At 37.3% G+C, this 23,366-nt stretch overlaps 1 protein-coding gene across 7 annotated transcripts in view; it reads right to left on the reverse strand.

Annotated features, from left to right (window-relative positions):
• The window catches only part of LOC113237110 (rho GTPase-activating protein 21-B), a 580,603-nt gene that overhangs the window by 139,725 nt on the left and 417,512 nt on the right, over window positions 1–23,366 (reverse strand). For 5 of the 7 annotated variants that reach the window (XM_026473388.1, XM_026473387.1, XM_026473385.1 and 2 more), the window contains exons 3-7: window positions 4,336–4,512; window positions 2,265–2,522; window positions 1,769–2,013; window positions 948–1,520; window positions 125–339 (exon numbers count right to left, since the gene is read on the reverse strand). In XM_026473388.1, the coding sequence (XP_026329173.1) occupies window positions 125–339; window positions 948–1,520; window positions 1,769–2,013; window positions 2,265–2,522; window positions 4,336–4,512 (1,468 nt within the window). The remainder of the gene's footprint in view (window positions 1–124; window positions 340–947; window positions 1,521–1,768; window positions 2,014–2,264; window positions 2,523–4,335; window positions 4,513–23,366) is intronic. The other 2 variants (XM_026473384.1, XM_026473389.1) reach the window with 2 other exon arrangements.

Genomic DNA, 23,366 nt, shown 5'->3' on the forward strand with positions numbered 1-23,366 from the left:
GAGAACAAGTAAGACATACTTTGTGAGGTTTGAGTAGGGTTAATATATCCTAATTTCACTTAAAGATAAAGGTAATAAAATAAATGTATGCACTACAACTTGTAAGCTAAGTAAGTAATTTTACCTTGGTGAGGTTGCACATCAAGCGATTTCGCCTCTCTCCTAGCTGCTTTGGATTCGAATTCCTTCCGCCTTAACGCGACGCTCGGTTCGAGCCTCGTTGTTGACAGTCTAGCGAGTTCGCTTCTCGCCACTTCTGTTCGCCGCTCGCCGCCTCCTCGCGCTTCTTCTAGCTGTCTTGTTCGAGCCGTTACCAGTTGTAACTCTGGGACTGGATATCTGGAATAAGAAAAGAAAACCATCCTCAATTTTTAATAGCTGCTGATAATTTAGCAAATTTCGTCAGGAACAAAAGAGTTAAAGACAATACACGTTTATTGCAGACGAATGGAAACTCTAGTACGCATCTAGATATGTATGTACCATAGAGAGCCGTTAGATACAGTCTAAGCTGTGGAAGTCATTGCAATTCTAGTAGCAATAGAACTCCTTGTGAAAGAGATCGTCGAGCGAAGTACTGCCCCCTTACCTATTTCTGCCACAAAGCAATAGTGTGAGCATTATTGCGTTCTGGTTTCGAAGGATTAAGGCTGCTGGTGAAATTACAGGGATTTGTCAACTTATGTCTCAGGGTTTCGGGCGCAGTGGCAGTGACCATCAGATCTTGTTTTGTGATTCGTAATTTAAAGCTCTGAATGGTACTGCAACTGTTATGGACAGGCGTGTCGCTTACTATCAGGCGCGCACGACTTGTTCGTCTCGTCACTCAGTTATTATAAAAAAATGTTCAGTAGTCGACGTGTACCGACGATCATGACTATCAAGTCATGATAATGCACAGAAAGTATTACAGAATTACTACAAAAACAGCGTGAATTCTTGCGTACCTGGTATCATGTATTTGTGCCTGTGTCTGATACAATTCGTCTCTAAACTCTGAACTACCACCATTGCTGACAGTCCCGACGTTTGTGCTCTGAATGGGCCCTTCTTGTATCTTTGACAATGTGGAAACGAACTGGCTCTTGTCCTGTCTAAGTCTGCTCTTGTCGTGGGTTCCATTGAGCTCTGTATAAGTTCCGCTATACGTTCCACTGTCAACACTGGCTGAGCAGTCTTCTTTTCGTTCCTGAACATGTTGTTGGAGTGATGGAGGTGGCGAAGCTGTGAGAGGAGGAGACGTAGCAGGTGGCGGCCATGCAGGTTTCTGTAATTTCTGCGGTCTGGCATAGAATTCCTTTTGTTTAATTGGAGGTGGGGCATCTGGCGTGACCCAACCTGTCGGCTGGCTTGGCCGTCGAAGGAAGGCCTCCTTTTGCTCGAGGCTTTTTCGTATTCGTGAGAGGATGATCGAGTCGTCGAGCTCGCGCCCGGTTAGAGTCGAGTTGGAGTCAAACGAGCCGAGACTGTCTTTGCTTTCTGCTGCCGATGAGGGTAGAGACGTATCTGATTCTCGCCTGCTGGAATGGTAAAAGGTACGAATGATTTAATGACATCTGTCCTTTCAGTATCTCACTTAAACTCGGATGTAATAGTCGAACGGGTTTTTTTAAGAAATAAATTTTATTTTTTGCGTCCGAACGACGCCAAGATCTGTTTTATTGGACTGTGCACTTAGTTGTAGGCGTGTCGAAAGTTTAATTAACGCAAACACTTTATTTATATATATTATAATTAAGGATAGAAACTTTGTTACTGTAACACCTACCTGTCGTGCAGCAGATAATGCGAACCACTTGTCAACCGTGGGACATCGTATTTCGAAGGTGCAATGGAAGCTACACTGGCATATTCTGGCTCTTCCCTGTGCCTCCCTGGCGCTTGCGGGGCGGGCAGTGCAGCCCTAGGGCGCCTGTATGCGTCGAACAGCCGCGATTCGTGTTCTGTGATCGGCGCTGGCATTTCTGCAGTCCGCTGATTTGAATCGGGGTGGTAAGCCGCTTCACTGAAATACTGTGGAAAAGTTCTTTATTACAATGACGAAGTTCCATATGATTGAATATAAGAATATTAAGTCACAAATGTTCAGAAAGAAAATCTCAGGTTTTCTTTTTTCAAATTTGAATTTGATAAACAGGTTTGGAAAAGACACCCTCCGCGCTGCATATTCTAGAATCATTTAAATTCCTATAATCGTTAATCATCGCCGCAAGGAACATTAAGGCAAAGACTAGTTTAAAAAAAACAATATAAAGTTAGCTTACCCTTTGCAAAAGATCGTGGTCTCGAGGCACAACAGTGAGCCTCAGTGTATGAGGTTCTCTTTGCACCAGTTGCACAACCCTGGCGTAAGTGGCGCGGCCACCGGCGACGGGCTCCCCGTTCACGGCGAGCACGCGGTCCCCGACGCGCAGTCCTGCCGCCGCCGCCGGCCCGCCCGGCCGTACTGATCTCACGAAGATCGTGTCCATGGGCGCGCTGACCGCGCCCACCGCCAGGTGCCTGGCATCCTCGAATAGCTCCTGGAATACGCGACTTAACTGATCAAGTGGTGTCCAATGACAGACACACTGAGCTTTTATATTTTGATCTTTACACTGTTGTTAAGTTAAACACCTTCAGTGAAAAACAATTTTGTCCACCATCCAAGGCCAATTCGCTTAGAAGAATAAGGATATTCATGATGATTTATTTGTTACCAATTTATTTACAGAGGCTTAACTCACCAATGAAATCAGAAGTAACAAAATTTTGGAAATATGAATATAGTTGACAGCATAGATTTACTTTAGTAATAACAGAAATCCCAATCGATACCTTCCTTTTTCTTTAAGTCGGTTAATGTAAGAATACAATCTCAAACATCGTTACCGGTGTTTATGAAGAATTCTATTTCTAGCAAAGATGTGGATTTGGTCAACAGCGTAAGGATAAACATTTTCTGGCAATCGATGTTGTTTCGAAAAATGTACGACTACATTGAATTACGCTTGATAGCAGTAGAGTTCTTTATGAAAGAGTTCGCCCAGGGAAGTACTGCCACCTTACCTATTTCTGCCGCCAGGTAGTAATGTGAGCATTACTACTTTCGAGTTTTTAAGGGCAAGAGTTCTGGTCAAATTACAGGAACATGAGACTTGTCAACTTATGTCCCAGAGTGACTGGCGCTGTGGCGGCATACCCGAGATCTTAGCGATTTAGTGCTCTGAGTGGCACTGCAACTGCTATGGACGGGCTAGTCACTTAACATCACGACGGCTTGTTCGACCCGTCACGTTCACGTCAAAAAATAATTCTCGCTTTCTTAGAGAAACCTTCGTCAGTTAAAAGAATTGCATGAAATTGAACATGAAAGCGTGGAAATCATCAATTACCTAGTTTGAAGAGGATCACCTGAATGAGTACCAAGACAATAGTAGTAATTCTGCGGACGACACTTAAATAATTACCACTTTAGTTGGTGCGCGACCAAATTAAGATGTCATTAGTAAATATGATTTACCAGGAATCGTAACCCGGACAGAGCTTTAAAGGAGTTGGCCTCTGCCCTTCTCATGACGGTATAATTATAAATACCACGTAGGTAGTTTAAGGGATTCACCACACTTGTTAATATACTGAATTGACTTAAACTGGACAGAAAAACTTTTATCTCTATGCAATAAGAGCGATAAAGACGTCGCATGTCTCGGCGGCGTGAAAAATACGTCTTTTTAACCGACTTCAAAATAAAGGATTGTATGTATGTTATGTGATAACTCACGAATTTGTGAACCGATTTTGATGATTCTTTTTTGTTGGTAAGAGGGTATCTCAGTATTGGTCCCATTTAAATTTGAAGAAAATATTCCGCCTCTAAGGGTGGCAAACTAGGGGATGAATCCGGTTTCGCGCACTTTCCGGTAACCGATTTCAATAAAACTTGGCAAATAAATGTAATTCCACGAATTTTTGTGATCGGTTTTTTTTATAATAAAGTTTCAATTATTCAATTTTATTACATGGATTTAAAGCTTTTTCTGATTGGATTAATGCGATTCTTTGACAACAGACGTCGGTAACCCAATTATTTGCATTGTGGCCGCTGGAGGCGAAGGTCCGATTCCCGGTAGGACCGATTTGAGAAATGAACTTATCTAAATTGGTTCTAGTCTGAGTGTTCCAGATAGTGCCCCGGAGTCCATTGCTCTGGTTCTGATATTACAGGGAATTCCCTAGTTTGAGATCAGGCAATTTATGTGTTTCTTTGGTTTTATTATTATTCCGTGTCGAAAAGTGTGGTAACTCCTTTACTTTGTAGTCTTTGCAATAATTTCTTATAAAACAATATTATACCTGCAGCGAAGAAGGTGGATAGACAACAAAATGTCTCAATATAAATCCGAAGCCGTGTCTGGCGTCGGGGCGGTGGATGACGATGGTGCGAGGAGCAGCGCACAGCGCGGCGTGCGGCGCGGGTGCTGACGTCAGCGGCGGCAGCTCCACGGGCTGCGACTGCGCCACTGCTGCGGGCTGAAGAAAAGAAAAAAAAAGTAAGTTAGAGAAACAAGAGAGCGATAGTTGTTGATACATAAGGTTCTAGTTTGGTTTGATGGAATGTATTTCGTTATCCATTGAATGCAATTCCGCGCGGAACATCCGCGCACTTATCACCTGTAGGTATATCATTAACTCGACTCTGAAATTAAACTCGAAGGCCTTTGCAGTGCTGTAGCGATAATAATACTTCTTTGTTAAAACGTAAAGGCAACATTTTTGAGAAATTTCTAGATTACCCGAGAAGGCATTTTAGCGTTCGAAAATTTTCTACGGTTAAGCCATTTAATTACCTTTTTCGAGTGTATTCTCACTGTTTTCGAACCTTTGTTACTCTATTTATTTTTTAATAATCAGTACAAATACTAATTAAATCTAGTGACCGCACTGGTTCTATAGTATATAAATTAAAAAAGGAATATTATTTGCAATTCCAAGCAATGCTAATTATTTAAAACAAATACTTCCAAAAACTTCCATTGCAATATTACGACTGCAACAACTTATTGAACGCAAATATCCTTAAAGATAAAAGATAGCACTGAAGATAATAAAGATAAATTGACAGATAATGACACTTGTTTATGTTTGCTTAGTAAACGGAAATGACTCTTGTAGATTTATATTTCGCGCAAGTATAAGAAACAAGAATTATGAGACTACTTTTCAACCAGATTCCGTAATAAGTGTGAGGCAGATTTTATTAATCTCAGTTATGAAAGGTTGTTTTATTTAATCGCGTTTGTAAATAGCGCAAGTCTATAGAAAATATGTTGTAAGGTACACAAACAGATAAGTTACAAAAACTAACAGAGCATCATTGTAAGTATAACAAAGTATGTATTGTATGAGAGGCGACTTTATTACCAAAGCTCAGGGTCAAATTTAGAAGTTGCAAAGGGAGTGTAAATAAAACATAAAACAATGTAAAAAATAGGTTCCAGAACTACATTAAATGATAGGAATTAAACTACTTTATCTGTTCTAAATGGCACATTTTTTTTTTCAAACAAACCAAAGTTTCGAGTCCTTCCTGATCATTATTTACAGGCCAATATAAGATATAACTGGTTGATGACTTTGCCGTCTCAATCAACCGTGACTATGGGACCTTTACAGGGCCCGAAACGATTGTTTCTTAGAATTTAGATTCGTAAAAATATTTCCTATTCCACTTTACGATACCTCACACGTAGTTGTTGTAAGTCAAAATGCCATTTCTTGCTTTTGAACTTAAATATAATCCTATTTTTATGTATACTAAACGTTCCAAGTTTGAAAGAATACATAACACTAAGTGATTTCTTTACATACATAAAAAACGGATATATTAAAGTTAAAAAGCAAAAAAAAAAATGGTATTTTCACTTACAACAACTTACGTGAGACGTATATTAAATGATATGAAATTCGTAATATCTGTACAGACATCTGTTTTTGTGTTGGGACAATTCATTCTGTCGTACATTGATATATTTCTTAGACATTAAGTCATTACGTGTCTTATTTACTAAATGCAATCAGCCGATGTTCTATTTATGTGCATTATCCATCGCCTTATTTTTATCGACTGTCTACAACTCTTTATCTTGTCAATTACATATTCTAAGATATAAAAATTCAATTGAATAACAAAAATTGTGAACGAAACTCAAATGAAAACCCTTTTTCATAAAGAGGATTTCTCAAGTTCATTAACGCAACTTCAGATGAAGTGACAAGTCTTGATTGGCTGAAATCTACAGTACACACAATTTGTTCGTAATCGTTATGAGATGTGGATGACAAGGTGTAGGCTGGAGTGTTATACTACACAATTATCAGTGCAGATGAGAATATCCAGAACTAGCATTTTCTTTATGAATGTTAACGTACAGTGTTAGAAAACAGCAGCAAAAGTAAATTTGTAGCTTTGTAATCAGGTGCGACACTTGTTACGCTGTGACTTGGTTAATTCAGTTTAAATCAGAAACATTGTCAAACGGTTAGTTGTTTTGGCAACCGTGGATATACAGATTTCCTTATTTCTCGAGTATTTTACACTACAAAATAACAATGTGGTAACTATAACAAGGTATTTGCTAGTATCAAAAATAAAATGTTTTCCATTAGTATTAAAAAAAGTTTTTTATAAAAAAAAACTGATCTCAAATTAATGGGAAAATCAAATTTTGGGTGAAATTCAAAAACCAGATTCATCCCCTAATTTGTCACCCTTAGATGTGGAATATTTTCTTCAAATTTGAATAGGACCACTAGTGACAAAAATGGATCCTCGAAATTCACAAACGCCGGAGTAATTGAGTAACATACACACACAAACTTCTTTTTTTACGTCGGTAAAAAACGGCAAATTGATAATGAAATGTTAAAGAAAACGGATACCCGTTGAAAAATAAAATCGTATTTTAATACACCTTATTCACAAATCAATAGAAAGAAATGGAAACAATGTGTGTGACGTCACAAGGGTAATGGCGCCAAACTGCTCACTAATGATCGTTCTACTAAAAAGGAACAAAATATCCCCGACCACTGACTTCAACCATTCCATTCAAAATTTCAAAATTCGAATTTCGAGATACATTTTCAGCATGTTCATGTTATATAAGTAAGTAACAAAACAATTTTATTGCAATACCCTTACTCTTATCACATGTTTAATACGAAAGGCCTAGCGAATACGTATCAGTAGTGCCAGCGGTAAGCTGTTTATCATGTGGATTTATAATAAATCCTGTTGTAAACTTTTATTTCACACAGACCCACTAATTTTAAGGAAATTAAATAAATTGAAACTGCATACAGATTCAATTTTTAATTTACGTACAATGTTCTACTACAATAAGGAAATGAATTATGGGCACTGGCGTCTATATCCAAAGAAGCCGTATCAGGTTCAAACCAGGAGTAGACACTGCCGTTGTGGTGTCAAGTTACGCAGATTATGACAACGTCAGCTGCCAGATTGTCCACGTTCCCTCCTTCCGGCTTTGTAAGGCTACCAGCCTTATACTTTTCTTTTTCCATTGTCTTTATTAACTGGTTTTTTGAAGCTGTATAATTAATTAAAAATGTTTATTGAATAAAATTTTATTTACAGACACTTTGATGTTGTATCACAGCGATACAAGCCGGTCATTTCCACGTTCTAAAGTAGTTTTTAAAACTAAAAACTTTGAGATGGATTTCGTGTAAAGTTTAATTTGGTATATTCCAAGATAATGATGGATACCGTGATGTTATGTTTAAACTGCTGCATTCCGGACAGAAAAATAGACAGAATTTTATACAGATGGAGTTGAAATCGTGTTGGTGCAACTCTATTTCCATTTTCGCATTCGACTCGCTCCCGTACTATTATTTTTTTTTATTTGACGTTCTGCGCTCTTACAATATTTTCTTCTTCTTATAAGCTTATTTTTTTACGATAACAAGTGACTGGTGTTAAGCAACATGCCTGTCCATGGCAGTTGCAGTGCCACTCAGAGCTTTAAAACACAAAGATCTGAGGGGCACAGCAATTGCAACTGTCACCCGGAGACATAAGTGGACAAGTCCCATGTCCTGTAATTTAACAAGCACTATTACCCTTCAAAACCGGAACGCAGTAATGCGCTCATTACTGCTTGGCGACAGAAATACGCAAGGTGTTAGTACTGCCTTGGACGAACTCTTTCACAAGTATCTTGACTGCTACCAAGTTTAAAGTTTCATTGTGAATAAAGAAAACCTGTGCATCAGGTCTGTAAGTCGGATTACGAAAACATTGTAATAAAAGATACTCAGTAAAAATCAAATATTCAAAAGAAAGTATAAATAAAATCACCATAAAACAAAAACAAGAAGAAGCAGTAACTTGTCCATACTCTGAGTCAGCGAACATCGAACCTGTGTCCTTTAGGCGCATATACACTACAGGTAATTACGCATAATAAGCGTTTGGGTTCGCCATGCATAAAATTTTACGATTTGCTATATGCTTATGTTTTTTGTTTGGTATATTATTGACTGATGATAAATAAAATGTGAATCAATACAAATACACCAATACTCTTGAAACCCTATTCGGTTAATTGCACAATACTTTTGAGGTGGTTAATTTTTTTTTAATAAAACAACATCACATACCAGCGTTATGGAAAGTTAAAGTACTTTTGTTACTCTGATCCCAAAGTAAGTAGTTAAAGCGGTTTTGTTATGAAAACCGGAAACAACGACGGTACCACAAACACCCGAACCCGAGACAATATAGAAAAGTTAAAAAAAGAACCCGGGACCTCAAACAAGACACCATGAAAACCGGTGTGCAAGCCATTCGACAACTGAGGCCGTCAAAATGCCACAAAGTAGTGCCACGAATTTACCAATCGACACGTAGGCTCTCGCTAATTGTTGTCCAAGGGTAAGCTAGACGTATAGGAACATCAATAAATAGTATTTCTTACGGTGAGGTTCCTCCCGTGCGCCACAACGGAGCTAAAAAAGATATTACAAATAAAACTATAAATATAACTATATATAGTAGATATATAGGTAGATATACCTATATATCTACGTGTATAAATAAATTGTAACAAACAAGTCGCACTGCTATTACAATAGTGTTATAACTCAAAATATGTGAAATTTAATATAATATTATTACTGAGAGTAAAATTTGATTCTCTTCACGTCAAAAAAACCGTCATTAGAATATTGTAAGAAACAATCAAAAGATATCTACTTAACTCAAAATTACATGAAAACACACTTTATGTGAGCTAATTCTGGCCAAAATAAACCTTATTCAAAAACATGAAATTATTTTTTCCATTTTATTGTTAAATATGTTTGAGATATTGTTTAAGTGTCTATAATAAACTATAACATTTACATTTTAATGATATTTTTGCGGGAAGTGAGTAATTCGATTTTCATCGATTCTGAGAGTCTTCTTTTTGAGTTAATACACTATTGTATTAATAGCGCGAATTGCAAAATCATAAGTATAATAGTGAATTAGTAACAGTAGTGCTCCTTGTGAAATAGTTCCAGGGAAGTACTGCCACCTTACCTATTTCTGCCGCCAAGCAGTAATGTGAGTGTTACTGTGTTCCGGTTTTGAAGGGTACCTAATAATAGTGCTGGTGAAATTACAGGCACATGAGTCTTGTCAACTTATGTCTCAGAGTGACGGGCGCAGTGGCAGTGCCTTCAGATCTTTGTGATTGAAAGCTCTGAGTGCCACTGTAACTGTTATGGACAGGCGCACGACTTGTTCTTCTTACTAGATATTATAAAAAAATTAAACTTTCGTAAAAAATATTAAGTATGTATAAAGTCGCCAACCCATACAGGGCCGTGATAGACAATGCCTTACCCCTCGTAACATAATTACGATTAAAAATAGTTCTAAGAAAAGACCCGTGCACAATAGATGGACGTGTATGTGTCAACACAGTACAATTGCAAACCAGTACTATACTGTTTTATCATCATGGTTTTTTCATTTTGCTTCCTTTTGCTTTGAATTTCCGCAGCAATCAATATAATTTAGTAAGTATATATGTACTTGCTACCGATGAAGGAAAACAAGCGTAATGATAACTGCATGACGAAGCCGTAAACCTGGGAACCTGTTTACAATTATTCGAAAACGCGTGAAGTCTCCAACCCACATCAGGCCAGCCTGCGACCAGCAGCAACCAACCTTAGAAATGTGCCCTGTAGTAGAACGTATTGGGTTGATGATGAATTTATTTTTCAAAGGTTTTCCATTAGGCATTGACCGAGCCTTGACCTCTTAGCATCAAAAGGGCTCGATAAATGGAACAGAAGTAACATCAAGCACTGAAAGGTCCTATTTATAGCTAAGATTAATCACACTTACGACAGGAGCGAACTTCACAGTCATGGGTCAGGCCATTAGATGCCAAGGAGCGAGCTCGGGTGTGGCAGATAATGACAAATGAGGTCGTGAACCCTCGAGTTTTTTCGCTGTTGTATTGGAAACGTTACAACATTTTATATGAAAGGGTATTTTATTATAAACATAAAACATTGGTAAACATTGTATGTGGTACATTGATGTGATGAATTTCGTTAGCAGTTGGAAGCGCGAAGTTTGGACCGAGTAATCCTACTCGGTCCAAACTTCTTAGCCTTGTGAAGCGCCTTTATCTAGACGCGGGCTAGAATGATTTATTGATTATGATTTTGGAATTGGAAAACTGAAAGTCATATTGATAAATAATTTACGATTTTAAACAGAGTAGGACGCCTTGTGAATTGCCTTTATCTACAAGCGTTTTTTTTTTGTAATGATTTTAGTATTGGAAAGCTGAAACTTATATTGACAATTTAAGGTTTTGGACCGGGTACGACGCCTTGTGAAACGCTTTTATACAGGAGTGAGCTACGGTGGTTTATTGATGATGTTTTTTGTATTGGAAAATTGAAAACCATGATAATAATATAAGGTCACGCAAGGTGGCGTGTCGTACCACTAAATGAACCTGTTAAAAGAATATAGGTACTCATAACCACATTTACATTGAGGAAGCTAAATAATTGTAGATTTAGTGAAATGCTTACACGGGGTTAATGAAAGGTTATAGCACCTCTATAAGATACTTTTTATGATCCGACCAGTCTACTCAAGGAGTAGAAAGTGAACATAGTGTAGATATTACCTCATTTTATTACAATTTGATAGCGTAAAACTTTCGTTTCTCTATAAATTTGCAATAATTATGCAGAAACGCGCTCATTATGTTAAATTGCAGTAACAAGTTGAAACGTTTGAGTAAATTATTATATAAAGACATGGTAAGCGACCGCATCAGTTTTCTACACTGAGATACAAAGAATCGGTTTCAAATAGTATAATCATTGACGTTATGACTTATATCAGTAAAAGATATGGCTCTCAAGAACAAGTATTGCAGCGCTGGTTAGCGAAGAGGGTTCGTAGAACGACGAATTAGAAGCATTTTTTTATGAAGGATATTTTGCAGTTGGCCGCTGATGGCCTTGACTGCGCCACCGGAGAAAAGGGCTAGCTCAATGCTCATAACCCGTACAATAAACTTAAAGCTAAGTAGCGAGCCTGAGGGCGCCCAAGTGGGCACGGACCTTGGCTCAGGGCGCTACTGGAGACTTCCGCCAGAAGGGCGTGCTATATGAGAGAATCTACCAGTGTACGTGCTGAAATGAGGGGCTCTACGACCTCGCCGGCGAGGACGGTTGGTGCGTGAGCGACGGGACTGACTAGCGATCTGGTTGGCCTTCAAAGTGGCGAGAGAGATAGGGTCGTCAGGGTCGTTGAGGACTTCCCTTGGCCGACGGGTCCTGTTTACGCGGTGGTGTTGTTCCCTGAGGGGGTCGTAAGAGGATGCAGCCATCACGAGGGGGTTGGGGTGGTGAGGAGCAGAGTCGAAGTATTTCCTCGATGCCTGTTTCATGAATTGGGCTATTGTGGAGAGCCGTAAATCTATGTGGAGACTTAGAAGCAGACTTGAATGAGATTACTTATTCTATTGGAGTTAACAAAACGATAGCGCGTTTCAAAGTATGCCAACAACTAATGCCATCTAGCGGTGGCGCGATGGAACTATTGGCGTGTTAAAGTTGTGGTTGTTACAGTATTATTTATTATTTATTTTTATTTTCTTTAATTTATTTATTTATATTCAAGTTAAACAGACCCATAGATACATACCTTATAGACGAACATGCATAATAATATAATAAAACACTATTTATTTATTTACACGTATGGATACCGCGACGCGTGACGGAACACGGGAGTCGGGTTACCGTCATCGGAATATTAGATAGATTTTTTTATTATATTAAGTAATGGGACGAACAAGTCGTGACATCGCTATCGATAACAGTTGTATGTACTTAAAGCTTTAAATCGCAAAGATTTTAAATGCTATAACAGCGTATCTATTGTGTTTCTATAAGGTACTAGTAGAAGTAGACTTCCTTGTGAAAGAGTTCGTCCAGGGAAGTACTGCCACCACACCACCAGTAATGTGAGAGTTTTGAAGAATAAGGGTGCTGGTGAAGTTACAGGCACATGAGAGCTCTCAACTTATGTCTCAGAGTAACAGGCGCAGTGGCAGTGACCCTCAGATCTTTGAGATATAAAGTTCAGAGTCGTACTGCAACTGTTACAGACAGGCGTGTCGCTTACCACCAGGCGCACGACTTATTCATCCCGTCGCTTGGTACCATAAAAAAGCAACTAAAACTAACACTCTTGTTTGTACAAAAAAAATGTAAAGGAAATAAACGGTCATGATACATTCTAATGAGTCCAGGTGTTCCACGTGTGTCCTTATAAATGTATGTATTTATTCACAAAATTGCAAATATTTTCATTGATTGTAATTTCTCGTGTCAGTTGCATTCGTTCAGTAAATAAATATGTACTTTTCGCAGTGTAACCTAATTTTTCATTTTGGAAACTTCATAATGTCAATACTAGCTGTGTACAGTCTACGACTGGCACTTACGTCACCGAACCGTTAACTCTTTTGCCATTATTCTTCTCGCCGAATTGGCCCTAATAATATTCGTTACAATTTGACAAGGGGATAACGAAACACAAAAAAATGTCAATGATTCAAATGGCAACATAAGAACTGGCATTCAACCTACTTTCCGTTCTTGTTATTTTTTACATCAGTCCTTATCCTTTACATTTGGTTAGAAGTTAGAAGATAACCTGACTTCTAACTAAATGTAAATGCAGCAAAGAACTGTGTTTAAATTTTTTAAGTGCAATCTCTACAAATTTGCAACGTCATTGCTTCGAATGCAAAACACCACTACTAAGTACCTGATAATGACGGTGGTTAAGATGAAACTGCAAAAGAACAAAATAACAGTACTACAAAGTGGATTGGTACTCGCAAAATGACGTTAACAGCTGATATTTAGCATGCATTAACGTTTTTTGAAGTTGAGTTTAAGACGCGTTGTGACTGCGAATCTTCTTTTTGCATAAGTGATTTTTAAATTGTAAACGTATATTATAGGTGACCACTTCAAAAAGAATTGTAATTTTTATACTTTAATTTTGTAGTTTAATTTTGTAGTAAACAGTTTTGGCAGATATCTTAGTAACGAAACATTGACAAAGAAAATTAAATTCAGATATCGATAATTTAAATAATTATTTTTCCATAAAATATGTTCACAATCGGTCGATTTGAATAAAAAGTCACACAGCAAATTGTAAAATAAACTTAAGAGAATATTCGCTAAATGTAGAAATTTATAAGAAAATGAATGATTATCTGATTTAAATAGTCATTTAACTTCCTCTTGGTCTTCCACTTCCGTTCTAGAATGCTATAAATATAAGAAAACTGCCGTGACATCAGTCACCCAAACTGGTTACGCTATGCTAACGTTTGGTTATCTAGTGTCTTTAATAGGCTTCTCTTTGGTTATGTTATTAGTGATTTTTTTATAATAACCTAGCGACTGGACGAACAAGTTGTGCGCCTGATGGTAAGCGACACGCCTGTCCATAACAGTTGCAATGCCACTCAGAGCTTTAAATCATAAAGATCTAAGGGGCACTGCCACTGCGCCCGGCACCCTGAGACATAAGTCAAGTCCCAAGTGCCTGTAATTTCGCCAGCACCCTTACCCTTCGAAACTGGAACGCAGTAATGCTCACACCACTGCTTGGCGGCAGAAATAGGTAAGTTGGCAGTACTTCACTGGACGAATTCTTTCACAAGGAGCTCTACTGCATCTAAAAATATTTTTTGCAACAATTCCTTTTAACGGTGAAAAAAAATACATCGTGATGAAAGTGCATATGTAACACTGTTCACAACCCTGGGAAAACGTGTGAAATTCTCAATTTGTATTGATGAATCCTTTACTTAGAAGAGTGCCCACCGTTACACGTTCAATGGTATAATGATGATATAGAAAACATTGGTAATATAGCAATCGGAATTATCCAATACGGTCGCCTAGCTACACTGAATTTCGCAAAAGAAAAAATATCCGCCTCTAAAAATAGACAGGATAAAATGTTTTTCTCATTCGAAAAAGATGCCAATGTCAGTAATTAATAGACAACACTCCAGCTGAATAAATTGTTTCTAATTAGGACTAAATTTTAAAAACAGAACTGCAATTAAGTAGGCTCCCGCTTTCGAATCGATATCGAAGATCGACTTATCGATAAGATCAGACTCACAGCGACTATCTCGGGAGAGTTGTTAGGGCATGATTGACGGCTAGGAACCTGAATGAATCCAGGTGTATAATAATAGTCGAAGCTAAAGGGAAAACACCTGGTATCGTATACAGATATTTGGCAAGGTCTTCTCTAACAAAGCTATTTCTGTAATGTTTAGTTAGTTCAATTTATAGCAAAAAGATCATGTAATAAACAGGTTGACCCTTTTAGATCTGCGCGATTTTGAAACGGTGAATCTACAAACTAATAGGAATAACTTTACAACACGATTGCTTTAAAATTTCTGAAAAAAATCAACAGTAAGTACTATACATTTTGGGTGGAGTAAGTAAGTATAAAGATTTTGTTGAACAGCTGTTTATATTTTTCAAATAAATTATCGCTAAAAATCTCGCAGAACTTGCAGAGTCACCATGTAAAGTAATTAAAATCCATTTTTCTATTTACGTTGTGTAATTATAATTAATGACCAAAATAACAAATTTATTGAAAATCAATACCTATAAAACGTGCAAATATCCGCGATGTAAACAGTTTAATTAATTAATGGCTCAAAAATTACGAGCTCGTAAATATTATGATGCTGCATAGTGAATTAATATTTACGACTACGATACGTGGCTGATTTTGCGTTTGGATGACGTCACATTAGCCTGTAATGACTAGAGATCGTAATAAATAGGGTACTGCACAGAGTTAACAATACCTCTCTCTGAAATCCCGGTATTTTCGTATTGTATTTTGTTCTAAAGTTTTGATGAGTAAATTGCAATTAATTTAGTACCTATTCAAGTGCCCTGCTCTTGTCTGTGTAGCCTCCTCACTCTTCACGGTCCATAGCCCGATCCTTGACCTCTTTACAGCGGCTCACTTCGACGAATTACTATAGTAAATTTTGTAATTGTATGTAAAAATATAACTATTTTATTTTGATTTTTTGTCTTTTCTGTTTAATCATTTTTGGATTTTAGAGAGAGGAGGGAAGAATGTCATCTGACGAGAATAGTGTTAGGTATGAATGTAGAGGGATATAAGGGGAAGGAAGGCCAAAAAAAAAAGATGGATGGATTGTGTGAAAGATGACATGGATAATAAAGCGTGAGTTTGGATATGACTGCAGACAAGGGAAAGTGAACGAAAAATACAAGTTGTGCTGACCCCACCTAGCGTGGGTTAAGGACAGGAAGAAGAAGAAGAGAAAGAGGTAATATCCACTGTTAAGGTTACTTAAAGTAAATATATCTTGCCTATGCTTTAGTAATAAAATGAATCACTAATAAATTAACTAAAAGTCTTCGATGATATAAAAACGAATATGACGGAATTATACAAATTGACGATTTTTTGATTTTTTAATTTGTCTACATAATGAGATATTATATTTCTAATTTAGAAATTTTGTAATTAGTGCAATTATGGTACTTGTTATTGTTACACTTGCTGTCTTAATACAGAAATAAAATCGCCATTAAAATTTACCCTTTAACGTTAAATCCTCTCTATAGAGTGGGCCCATGTCCAACTGTGGACCGTATAATGGGTAGACAATTATGATGATAATAATGATGATAAAATTAGATTAATAACATATTAGATATTACTCATATTTGTTATCAATTGCAGACTGATTTTGAAAATTCTTCTTTTGTTTGAAACAGTATATGTTTTAAGTCCTGGGTTAGTTTCGGCTATCACAAATTACTAATTATTTTGCGCAAAAGTCGAATTTTCACTTGACACAATACGTGTAATCAACAAATTACCGTCACCATTAACTGCCTCTGTGGCCGGTTACCATGCCGGACTGCCACGTCTGCGTGGCAGTCCGGCTTTCTCAGGTTTGATTCCCGGACTGAGAGAAATATTTGTATGGTCTACATTAATTTATCTCGTGAGTTTGGGTGTAATTTGTGGTTGTCTATGTGTGTGTCCATGGCACCCGCGACAAAGGGTTTCCCTAGTGCGGGGCTATATTGAGTGAGAAAATTGTTATTAAAAAAAAATTACTTAAAGAGAAATATCTCCACATAAAAATTAAGTGCAAATTTAGATATTTCCTTCATTCTTAAAAATATGAGTTTAATACAGATGTATTAAACTCATATTTTAGACCATTTTCGGAATTTTATATGATCGGATAAAATACATCCATCGTGTTTGTTTGTTAACGTGTGTTCCTACTTATTAATTTCTAAAGAGTTTCTTTAAAATTTTACTTTACAAAAACATAAAATAAAACATAATAATTTTTAATATTATTTTTTTTGTTATAATCGAAATATTAAATAGCATACGTTGTTATGTAAACGAATTCTGTTTACCACATACATAAGCGTAGTCAGTGTAAATCACTGAAAACACTTCCTTAAATCAAAGAAAAACAATAAAGTTAAAATAAACAATAAAAACAAGCACAAAAAAGGCATTGTTAACTCCAACGTGAAAGATTGAGCGATCAATTAAACAGATAACGACAGCGTCATAAAGTCTCAAATTGACGTAATTAATTAACAAAATGATATTTAAGTGACAACGAAAACCACTTCTTGTTGCATTTCCTTCCTATGTAAATAACAACTATATTACTATATTAAACTTGTATAAAATGATCTCTGACAGGTGAATCTATTTTAAGCAAAATCATGATAAGAAATGCCAATAGAAAATTATAAAACATACGAAAATTATCGTAGTGAAAACAACGAACAATTGACGACCTCGCTGTGGCCCAACGGTTTGCACTATGGACGCTTGATGAGGAAGCCCTGGGGGTTCGATTCCTACTAGGACCAAATTGGGAAAACTTTTGCCTGGGTGTTGTGAGTGGTGCCTTGGAGTTAACTCTTTTGCTCTGGTATTCATAGTGCAGGGAAATCTCTACTCTAAGAACAGGTAATTGGTGTGGTTAGTTAATGAAAGCACTATGAACGAACGTCCAAAGAAAATTAATAAAATTCTATATGAACAAATCACCAATATATTTGTATTAGAAAATGCTGTAGAAGAGCGTTATACTGATGTGGGAAGGCGGTGAAGCCAAGCCCAACAACTGCCTCCGAGGCCGAACGGTTACCACTCCGGACGCAGAGGTCCCAAGTCCGATTCCCGGGCCGGAAAAAGTGTATGTATGTAAATTTGTATGGCCTACATTTATTTCTATCGTGAGTTTGGGTGTAATTTGTGGTTGTCTATGTGTGTGTCCATGGCATCCGCGACACAGGGTGACCCTAGTGCGGGGTTATGTTGAGTGTGTGCGTTATTATTATTAAAAAAAAAATTGCTTCTAGTTAGAGGTGGGCGTTTAAACGAAAAGCACTTAAAAAAGTTTGCTTTTTAAAATAAGCGCATAAGCACGCTTTTCATTTTAAGCGTTGGTCACTAGTCAGTTCTATACTCAACATTTTCATTTTTTACGACGTTTATTTTCTTAAACAAATTAATTGAACATAAAGTTGTAACGTTGCCTTTTTAAACCTAAAAGTCTATGCGCTTAAACGTTTTTCTAAGCGATTTTGTTAGCAAGCTAAAAAGCATTTAAGTGAAAAAGCGTTTAAAAAATTACGCTTTCTTTAAAAAAAACATAACGTAAAAACGTTTAAAAAAATAAGCAGTTTTTCCCATCTCTTCTACTAGTACATCGCCATTTATTTTTTTAAGAATTAAAGTACGCTAAGAGCTATTAGTACTGAATACTTAAAAACAATGACAGGATTTATAACAATGGTAAAGGTGAACGGAGTTTATTCTTTCCGAACCTTGACGAGAAGGACTAAATTGAAAGTGACACTGAAGATTAGTATCTTTAAATTTAATGAACCGCAAATTTTTCAATTTCGTCTGTTTAAAGTTAAAATCACATAAGTGACATTTTATACAAAAAGCCTTTAGTTTATATAGGCTATGGTAAGAAAATCACTATCTTTCTCTACGTGAAACTCAATAACAAAAGGCTATAAACTTAATAAGAGTTTTATCTGCAGAAAAATGGTGGTTTTCTTACAACAATTTGGAGATTTTTTGTGGAAAATGTCACTTATGTGGTTTTACCTTTAAGCAGACAATTTAAGCTGTACTAAATGGAAACCATAGCCCGATTAAGAATGGAATTAAAGACTTTTCAGTAAAAAAAGAAAAAACTTGTTGAAGTTATCACACCTTATCGTATTGTCGCAATCATTAACCCATTTATAGGTCCCACAGCTGGGCACGGGTTTTCTCTCAGGCGTGGTTTTGAGGCCATAGTCCGCCACGCTGGCCCAATACGGGTTGGGGACCTCACACGTTTTCTGAGGTTGTGAACCTTCTTCGTTTTGCAGATTTCATCACAATGTTTTTCTTCGCCGGTAAATTTTAAATTAAATTTCGCTTACTAATTCCGTAAACTCAGAGGTGCAAGCAATTCGAACCCATGGCCTCTGCTTGGGAGGCGGTAGGTCAAACCATTAGGCTACCACCCACGGCTTTGCAGTAATTTTGTGGCAAATAGCAATTTGAATTATCTCCTGCAGTTGTCGATTCCAAATTTTATAAGGCACATGTTTCAGTCTAATTGGATGTTGATAAGCAATAACGTGTCAACCTTTTACGTGTAACGATTAAGCAGCAGTAGAGCTCTTTGTGAATGAGTTCGTCCAAGTACTTTGAAGGGTGAAATTAGAGGCATATGGCTTTTGTCAAATTAGTAGTACCTCTCAGATCTTTGTGATTTAAGGCTCTGAGTGGCATGGCAACTGTTATGGATAATGGATAGGTATGTTGTTTACCACCATGCCCACAACTTGTTCCTCCCGTCACTGGGTATCATAAAATACCAACATTTCTGAACATTATTTATAATCTGCGAACCTTAAGCTTTTTTTCTAACTTTTTGACAGTTCGTTAATTTCTGAGGTGACAACAGCAAAAGTTTTCATCCATGTAATCGTTTTTAAATCACAAGTCTAGCGATGCAATCGCGCGTTTTTATCGATGCAGTCGCGCGTTTGCATTGCTTTTGCATCACTGCTTAAAGTCGCACGTGGAATGGCTCTCAAGGATTATGTTTGATAATCTGTTAGATATTGAGTTCTTAGGTTTTCGCGATTGTTACACATAGGAAATGAAACTATTTTTCCGGATTTAAATCGCGTATATTTGTTTTTTCAAACAAACCGATATTTCGGGTCCTTTACAGGTCCCATCAACCGTGACCATAGGACCTGTAAAGGGCCCGAAACGTCGGTTTGTTTGAAAAAACAAATATACGCGATTTAAATCCGGGAAAATAGTTTCATTTCCCGTTAGATAGTAGTTTTTGTTTTCATTTTTTCTGTACATTATTTTTAGTTTCTTTTTAAATTAAAGTTTTTGATGTTATGTTGCATAATTGCTGCATACGCCTGTAATGGTACAACATACTGTATAAAAATGTATATGACAAAACGGTGTAAGCTTCTTTAAGTGTGTGCCGATGGTGTATCTAAATAAGTAAATAAACCCTTTATTAGTTTGTTACGAGATCACGTAGTAGGGGTTAAGCCAAGTTAGCAAGCACATATAGAAACAGTGCGCACGGCCCTAAAAGCTGAATCGACACCTCAATTCTTGCAACTGGCGTAAACCGCTGACACCAGCCTCGTGCAAGCAGCCAACGTGACCGTCGCCGGGACACGAGGCGAACGTCATCGAACGCCACTCCGGTTCACACTTCGAACGAGTTTAGACATAGAATATTTTGTAATTAATTTTAACTTTCTCTAATTAAATTTAGTTTATAAAAATAAATCGGTTTTTTTTGAGACCTCCGGCGGCAGCTAACGTAATTAGTTCCATCTACGTCATCGTAGAGTAAATAATCAAATATTTTCAACTAACTATCTACCATGTTTGCAATCATTGCCATCGTATTGATTATTCCGAGTACAATGTCGCAACAGCCAGCCTGTCGCCGGTGCCGGTGCGCCTGCGCCCATCTGTCGCGTTCGCCTTATAAGGTCTAGCTTAGCGCGACCTCGCTGTATCTTTGATCAGTCGACATTGTTCCTCGCGGCCTTCGTTAATTGCTTACTTTCAATGGCTTCACTCTTCGATGGGGATATGAGAACAATAAATTGTCGTAAAGTACTTTAAATATAGAACGCTCGAAAATGGAAAATGATAACGTTTGCAAAACTCTTTGAAGACGAACATATTTGTCATCACCATCATCATCAACATCCACTACCAACATACGTCCCACTGGGCGGGCCGGGCGCAGTGAGACGAGAGCTGGACACTCTACAAGTTTTCCTAGAGTTGTGAACTCTTCTATACGCAGGATTCATCACGGCGTTTTAGCGACAAGTATTGGTATTACATAACAAGGTTGACGACCTATTATGACACCAAGTGCCGGGGCCAAAAATCGTGCGCCTGGTGGTAAGCGACACGCCTGTCCATGGCAGTTCCAGTGTCACTCAGATCTTTAAATCGCAAAGATCTGAGGGGCACTGCCACTGCGCCCATCACTCTGAGACAAGTCCCATATGCCTGTAATTTCACCAGCATCCTTACCCTTCAAAACCGGAACGCAGTAATTAATACTCACACTATTGTTTGGCGACAGAAATAGGTAAGGTAAGGTGGTGGTGGTGGCAGTTCTTCCCTGGAGAAACTATGGACTTCGTAAATTATATGCGAATTTTAAGGAGCAACAGTTCTTAAAATTTGACTTTCGAAATTTTGAGATGCGATATTTAAGAACTGTTGCTTCTTAAAATTTGCATTAGAGACTAGGTCAGTGGAAGGTATAACATGGTTGATTACAAAAGTTTCAATACTTTTCATAATAAACCAGTTGAAATTCCAATTTAGTAAGAATTAAGCAAGACCTTTAAATAAACTTTAATCTTGAATTTCTTGTAGAGGTTATCTGACAGATCTCCCCGGATCGAAGCTAAGTACAGCCATGTAACATAATCTGTAAAGAGCAAGGGACTATGCCTGAGTTTATTTTAAAGCTTCCACTACCTTTCGCAAACCATCTCAAATGTCACGCGTTAAACCTGATATTTTAACTTAGCTTTAATAAAGGTAAATTCCATTATTCAGAATGACACGCGAGACCCGCCAAGGCCGGTTCTGCTGTATTTGTTTCTGTTACCAAATCACGAGGATAAGTGAATAAACAACAATACACAACAGCAAAGAACATAAGTGAATGAGAACTTTTAATTTATTCACTATGTAATAAATTTAAAAAAAGATAATGTTTCTGATTTGATAGTATTGGTTTTTGTTTGAGCAACAAGTATGTACAAAAGAGTATACTTCTGAAACTAGGCTTTAGTCGCTGTCACAGTCGTATTTACATAGCTGCCTGTTTACACAGCGACGTAGTAGTATTTACATAATAATCTCGCAAATCCACACATTTCTAGGATCTTTGTCACCAATTTACAGAATTTTGGTTGAAATATTATATTGATTTCAAATAAAATGTTCCTATAAGAAGTGAAACTATTTTTCCGGATTTTAATCGCGTGTTTTCAATTTTTCAAGCAAACCAACGTTTCGGGCCCTTTACAGGTCCCAATGGTCAGGGTTGACTGAGGTGGTAAAATCATCAACCAGTTATGTCTAATATATAAAAAAATCCGGAAAAATAGTTTCATTTCCCTTGTGTAACAATCGCGAAAACCTAAGAACACGATATAAAATGTTCCCTTTTTGTCTTTAAATAAAGACAAATTCGAAACTTTGTACTTATTCTTAATAACTTTTCGTTGTCCTGATCACAAATATAAAGTTCTGCAGGAAAATAAAGGTTTTTCATAAAATCGTGTTATATGTTGATTCACTAGTGCACGACAGTTGGTGATGATTCCAGATATTTTAAAAGACACTTAAGAACAAGTGTCGATCATGTATGCAGATACGTTATCGTGAACGCTCAAGATCGTTATTTTCTCTTTGTGACATTTCACGATAAGCTAAATTATCAACTACGGATCTCTTCAAGTGCACCAACGTCCTAACTTAATGTGGAATGAAATAAACTAAATGTTTCCTAGACGCGGACAGGCACTGCGAAACGTTGATTTCCCGGTGTTAAATCAATCCTGCTAATGCAATGTGATTATGCCAATGCGTATAATTGATTGGCGCCGAGTATCGATAAAGACTTGTCGAAGACAGCTTGTTCGATAAATTATACGACCATAAATTCCACGTCCATTAAGGAGACGTAGCTTTATCATGTAGACAGGGATGATGAATGGGAGATATGTATCATACATAATTGCATAATAGGTAAAAAGGTAAATGTTTATGTTGGAAGTTTAGAAAACGCATAAATGCCATAATTCAAATACGAATGGACAGAGGTGTGCAGAAGATGAGAAAATCTATCATCAATGCGATAATAATGAATGACATTATTAACGGTCTACGTAAAGTCTACCAAGTGAAACTCTCGACAGATGTCATATTCGATATCTTGTTGTCACCGTGTTACGCCTTAATGAACCCTGTCTTCTTATTACCAGCTGAATGTCTTAAGTCAACATCAGTAATTGCAACCCGTTTGAAAAACCAATAATCGTCTAATCAACTTTCGTTTTCAACCAATCCCGTGTCTCGATCACAATTCCAC

This window comes from Hyposmocoma kahamanoa, unplaced genomic scaffold (assembly GCF_003589595.1).
Source record: "Hyposmocoma kahamanoa isolate Upper Pololo Valley unplaced genomic scaffold, ASM358959v1 93, whole genome shotgun sequence".
Taxonomy (NCBI): domain Eukaryota; kingdom Metazoa; phylum Arthropoda; class Insecta; order Lepidoptera; family Cosmopterigidae; genus Hyposmocoma; species Hyposmocoma kahamanoa.